The sequence below is a fragment of the Saprolegnia parasitica genome, assembly GCF_000151545.1.
Source record: "Saprolegnia parasitica CBS 223.65 unplaced genomic scaffold supercont2.90, whole genome shotgun sequence".
NCBI classification, from domain to species: Eukaryota; Oomycota; class Saprolegniomycetes; order Saprolegniales; family Saprolegniaceae; genus Saprolegnia; species Saprolegnia parasitica.
Window position 1 is genome coordinate 1 of NW_012156484.1, and position 6351 is coordinate 6351.

The 6351-nt window shown below is 55.6% G+C and overlaps 2 protein-coding genes across 2 annotated transcripts; both read left to right on the plus strand.

Moving 5' to 3' along the window:
- Positions 1 to 3159: 3159 nt before the first annotated feature.
- SPRG_21232 (hypothetical protein) lies at positions 3160 to 3459 on the plus strand (the record flags this gene model as incomplete). Its single annotated transcript, XM_012351996.1, has 1 exon — positions 3160 to 3459. One exon carries the CDS (start codon positions 3160 to 3162, stop codon positions 3457 to 3459), a length of 300 nt encoding a protein of 99 aa, XP_012207386.1.
- Positions 3460 to 4814: 1355 nt separating this feature from the next.
- On the plus strand, positions 4815 to 5309 carry SPRG_21233 (hypothetical protein; the record flags this gene model as incomplete). The annotated part of the gene is made up of 1 exon (XM_012351997.1): positions 4815 to 5309. The coding sequence occupies one exon, from the start codon at positions 4815 to 4817 to the stop codon at positions 5307 to 5309; it is 495 nt and encodes a 164-aa protein (XP_012207387.1).
- Positions 5310 to 6351: the final 1042 nt, after the last annotated feature.

The following is a 6351-nucleotide window of genomic DNA, read 5'->3' on the forward strand; positions in this document are numbered from 1 at the left end:
ATGCTAACGCGGCTGGGCGAGCCAGAGGCAGAAGCGCGAGGGTTGCTGGGTTGGCTGGAGGTCGTCATCAGACTGCCCTGTTTTTACTTGGTGGGTACGGAGAAAAAAGCAGAGTTGGCCTTATGGCTAAGATCAAGTGTAGTATCTGTTCTAATCAGTGTGAAAACTGATTTCCACACTTCGGTGTGGTTTTTTTTCACATTCATTTTTACAATCTCCGATAGTCCAGTTGGCTTGCCACTGACTATTGGACTGGTTTCCGAGGGCCCAGCACTCCTCCCTTGTGAAGCCTAACTACTACACTCGACCTCCATTTCACACTCAAATCCCCACCTTTACTTCATATTCTTTCGCAACCCACACCTCTCCAGCACGAAGCGCTGCCGACGAGCGAAGCGAGTCGCAATCAACTTTGCCCGCAGGGCCCGAGGCGTAGCCGAGGTTTAGTCCAGTTGCTAAGAATACACTAGGTCTGCATTGTACACTGAAATCTCCTCCGTTGCATGTTGTTTCCAACCATTCGAGCGCAAGGCGCTACCGACGAGCGAAGCGAGTCGCAATCAACTTTGCCCGCAGGGCCCGAGGCGGAGCCGAGGTATAGTCCATACTAGTATGCCTAATGTATGCTCCATAATTGCTCTCGCAGTTTACAGTTTGAAACCATTTTGACATTAGAGAGATTTCGGAGCCCTTTTTTTTGCTCCTCTTTCACTTTGACTTTTTTGTTTCGGCAAACTCAAAGTGAAACTCGCACTTGAAAAAACTGGGATTTCGGAGGGCCCTTTGAAACTGAAAGAGAATCGTCCGGATATGTGTCCGGATACCAAGGCAACAGCCACGACATGAATGGCGGCGCATATCCGAGTTCCGACCATGGGCGGCGCGGCAACCGAGAGACACATCGAGGACGCACCAGACCTCGCCGACGTCGACGAGCGCGCTGGTGCGCCCGATGAAGACACACGATGGCCAGTGCTTCGAGGGCCAAAACACTATCGCCCGCATGGTGAAACGGAAGCGCTCGATTGCCGTCGCGTCATCGAGCTCGGGGTTAACATGTAAATGCGTTGGAGAAGTCGATGCGCGAGGTCGGACGCCTGATACGGAACAGCACGTTGGCATGGAGGTGGTGCAGAATACGAAGGACGCAGCGCAAGTCACCTCTTCAGGCAGCGTACAGGCGGCAGATGAAGTCGGCAGCTTCTGCCGAGCTCAAAGGCGGCGCAACGAAGGCCATGGAGAGCAATGGAAAGCTGCCGCTTATCCAGTTTCCGATGGCGCGTACGGTTAACCCTCCGGATACCCGAAACACGCGCTTCGCGAGACTGAAACTCTTGTTGAGTTTTTTGCCGATTTACTCAAAGTTGAAACTCACCAACGCGAACGTCCTGTTTCAGCAGCCAATCAGAACGCAGCATTTTGAAAATGAAAGTGAAAGTGAAAGAGGAGCAAAAAAAAGGTGCTCCGAAATCTCTCTATTGACTGCAGGCCCCCTCCTGCTCTTTGACACACAGATGATCTTGGAGTAGGCGACGATGGACAATGTTGACTTTCGCTCTTCGGTACGCCGTGTTGGCATGTACATGGTGCTGACGGCCTTCGCTTCTTCAATTGTTTCTACTTTATTCTATTGTGATTGCATTTCCCGATCGACCGCGCGGACCTCCGACCTCATGGGACCATTGTCAAGGTCCGTGGCGGCGCTTCTTCGACGGGTGCAATCGTGGCGGCGGTTGCTGTGCGCGTTATAAATCTGCTGGGGTACATGCTTCTCGGTGTCGGGCACGACAGCGGCCCATTGTGAGCGTCTATGGCCAGGACCACTAGCGCTCTATGCTCGGAATGTCGCTTGTGAGAGAAGCGCTGGCCGCTCGAGAAACGTGATCGTTTGGACGAGTGCAAGCTGGACTAGGAGTGCAAACTGGACGAGGAGTGCAAACTGGACGAGGAGTGCAAACTGGAAAAGTGCAAGCTGGAGAAGAGCGGGGCGCCGAGACATATAGCATCGGCGCCGTCGTGGCTGGTACCAAGAGCGAGGGCCGCGGCGGTCAATTCTCATGTCGTTTGAGCAGCGCAAAAGTGATGTAAAGTACGCTCTCTGGATGCATCTTTTAATTGCGTTGGCCCGCCAAAAACGCGCGAACCGCAGATCACTGTTTCTTGGCGCTTGTCTATTACTAGTATTGGCACATGAGGCTTTTTGTGATGCTACGGGACGCAGCGAATCACCTCGACAAGGACGTCATGCGTGCGAGCCGCGCAACATTGCTCAATTCTTGGAAGAGATAAAACACTATGGAGATAAATGGAAAGAAGAAAGTGTCGTTTCAACTGCCAGCAACGTGCATGGTTCCAACATCCGTTCATTTCAGAGTCGAGCCAGGATGGCGCAACGCGTGTGTTCCCAAGCGAGCGATACCGACCGGCAGATTTACGAAGCTGCAATGGACGAGGTTAACGAAGAGGCACCATGCTTGCGGACAAGTCGTCTCGAAGCTAGCACCGCGCCACCGCTTCGCATTGACGGCATCGACGGTGCCGTCACGTGGCCGCTTTCGTTCGCGCACGCAGCAGCCCTCGCAGCACTCGACGTTCCCAACGGCAAGCTTCTCCCGACGTCTTTTGCTTTTCTTCAACCTACTGCGTGGCGCAAGGTCGTCCAGAACGTACTACATCGCAAGGCGGCGAATGCGATTACGGACGCTGACCTCGTTCTCTCGCACCTCGTGATCGACGCCGTTGGCACCGGCGCCACGCTCATGCCGCTGGACATGCCGCCCGACGTATTTGGCTACATGGTTCTGCACTTGCCATCTGCCTACGACGGCGGCGAGATGACGTTCAGCTATCGCTACACGACCGAAACATGGACACCCGATAGATGCAAACTCGAGATGGTCACGACCTTTCGCGACGTCGTTCCTGCCTCAACGCCAATCACAAAAGGGGTGCGCATGGCGCTCGTCTACCGTCTCGGTATGGTCGACTACAACGAAGATGGTTTTCCCAGGCCCTGCGACCTCTCGGACGGCATCAACGCGTTCAAGCGCATCGCAGACATGCCGCTGCACACGTACCAGCGCATTGCGGTGTGTATCGACGACGACGAATTGGAGACGTTTGAGGATCCCGCCGACTTCTTGCGCTTTGACTATCTTGATGGACTCGACGCATCGTTGGTTGACACGCTTTTGGCCACGGAGCTGTACGACATTGCACTTGTGGCGTTTGCTAAACAGTCGACCGACGACGACGACGAAGATGACGAAGATGACTATGCTTACGAGCCCAAGATTGAAAACAAAGTCGCTGCGTGCACGCCGCACCCACGGTGTCAGATCCCCGCCGACGTTGTTGCGGCACTTATTGGTAGCTGCGTCGACATGGTTCTCTGTGACGGCACGTCATTGGACGACGACGAGTTTAAGTGCCCGCCGGTCGCGCTCGTCTTTTGGCTGAAGCGGTATCGGCCGACTTTGCTCGGTCTTGACGCAGTGCTACCGCTCGTGCAAGAAGCCATCGCCAACAACACCGCCGACCAGCCATGTCTGGGTCGTCCGACCGTCCGCGACGTTCTTCTTAGAGCCCTGGGCGCTTTTCATCCCGACCAGTACGACGCACTGTTTGAGAAGGGAGTAACGAACGCGCCTCTCACAATGTTGTGTGACGTGCTTCTGGCGCTCGACGATGTGGAGTTGGTCGTCATCTTTTTACGAGATGCTGTTTTTGTGGGCTACTGCATGGGCAACTCGGCCACGGCGGCGTGCATCCATGCGTGCCTTTCGCAGTATGGCTGGGAGCGGCTGGCACCGGTCATCTTTGGCATTCTCACTCGGTGGTACCAAGCGCCACCGTCTCAACACGCACGTTTGGAAGCCATTCCCATTGACTGTGCACCACGGCTGCTCGCGAGCCTTGCGGGCATCACTACCGAAGCGGTGTGTCCACCATTGAAGCAGCCATTTGTGTGCGAGCTGATCAAGATGTGCTACCACCACGTACTCAGCCAGCGCCGGTTCGTTCCAGACACTGACAACTATCGCGAGGCGTTCCGTCGGTTCGCAACCCACGTCATCCTTCTCGACTGGTACATTGACGAATGTGCGCCCAACGCGGCCAGCGAGAGCTACCTTGGTGCTTTCTTGCCACCAAGCATGATCCTTGCGGTCGAGTCGTTTATCTTTACTCGTCAGCCCGGCACCTCGACGCTACTTGCCGTGTATAAGACGCTCGCACCGGAAAAGCTACTCTTGCAGCTGCCGGAGGCCTTTGCACTGGCCTTGGTCAGCCAGCCGACGATCCCTTTGGACCTGTACGTCGGCGTCATCGAGCAAGCGCTTGTGACGTTCAATGCTGCACAAGTGCGATATGAAAAGCTGGGGACGACCATCTTTGCGAACGTTCTGGATGTGCTCGACCGAGCGGGGCGCTGTGACAGGGCCCGATTTGAAGCGGTTTGGACGCTCTTGTCTCCGGCGTCGCTGGCCGGAACTCGGCAGCTGCTTCAACAACGAACACTGCGGGACGATGTGCCCGCGGGCATTGCGTCGCTTGTGCTGGCGCTTGCGCCGACGCTGTCGACTCCAAGCCACTGGCAGGTGACACAGACGAGTTGCTACACATCGTGGGAGCAGCCTGGGTTGATTGCAGTCGAAGTGCTTGCGACTGTCGACCCGACGCAGGTGCCGACGCTACTTCAGCTATGGCTCGAGGCCATGGACCTCGACCAAGTAGACGTTCGGGACCCGGCACGGGAGCTCTACGTGCCTTTGGCGCAACTGCTTGCCAACGTCGTGCCGCAGCACGTAGACGAGATGCAAGCCGTTGCACAGCGCTGCCTCGCTGTCATCGGCGACGTCCGCAGCCGCCCACCGCTTCCTGACATCACCGATTATGTCTTTGGCGACATTCAACTGGATGCGAGCCACTGCAAGCTCTGTGCGCGCTTGGTCGAGTTCTTGAACGACGGCACACAGACCAGGCTTGAATTGTTCGAGACGATGTGTGACCCAGGCCAACGCTGTGTCGACGCCAACCACGACCGCCTCGTGGTCCAGCACCGTTGGTTGAAAAACTACTTTCAAAAGGTGCAGCCACGGGGTGGTGTGAGTGAGAGTCAACTCGCCAAGCATGTCAAGGCCCAGCGAATGGACGCCGAAGATCGAGCGCGCGTTGCGGCTCTGGAGATTCTCTTGGCTAATGCACAGCAAAGAAAGGGGCATGGTGGTGCGACTGAGGACGACGAGGACGACGACGAAGCCGCACATTCACGCCACGTCAAGCGCCAGCGACGACCGAGCGATAGATAAAGGCTGCGCTGCAGGAGCTGTATACGACGCCGGCGCTGCTGCTACTACTCGCCTGTGATGCAAATCTAGTTATCTCGTCAAATCTGCCGATAACAAATGGGTTTCGACAGTACGACGTGCACTTAGTTGGCGCGCGCAGGCAGTCGGCCATTTCAGTAGTAGACTGCCGTCTCGAGAATACGTCTTCTCTGCACTGGAAGCGCCTTCGAACCAAGTTGCTCATATGTCCATAAAGCGGGACTCTGCTATCTCTTGCACCGTCTGAAGCCACAAGAGCTGCACTGAAGAATGTCGACCATGGCGGTAAAATTATCAAAACTATAGACCAAACAACATGGAGTATGTCAAATTGCACCCGCTTGAACTGCGCTTGAACGAAACCCTACCGGAACCTCTCGCCATGACGAATCAAGACGGGTTTCGCAGCCACAGTCGCAGCTTCCGACACCACTCATCATGCATGTATGCCCTCCCTTTCCCGGCCCTTTCCTCGCCTGCGACGTCCCTTTCCTATGGCGCGCGATCCAGCATGATGGTTTCCGCCAATCCATGAGCACCAAATGTCGTTTTTCAGCCAATCAGAGCGCGATCATACATCCAGCGTCGTTGTGCCAGCGTTTACATGGCAAGTTTGTATGCATACGTGGCACCATGTGACGGCGCCAATACTGGATGTGACGACACTCGATGACCACGAGCTCGCATTAGATTCGTCGCCGTGCGCAGTATATTAACATAAAGTGTATCACTTCGATGGAATGTACGCTAGATTCGCGCCAAAATCACACCCGTGGATGTCCCATCGGGCTGGTGCGGGTCTCGGTCCATCACAATTCAATTTGCCGCACGCCTTGCCATGGTCAACAAGTTTTTCCTCCGCGGCCTTGGCTTCCTCAACGACGCGTACGACCTCTCGGTCATCAACATCATCAACGTCATCTTGGAGCACCAGTACGGCAAGACCGTCTTTGACTCCAACATGAAGTCGAGCGTCTCGACGTCGGCGCTCATCGGCGCTGTCCTCGGCCAGCTCGTCTTTGGT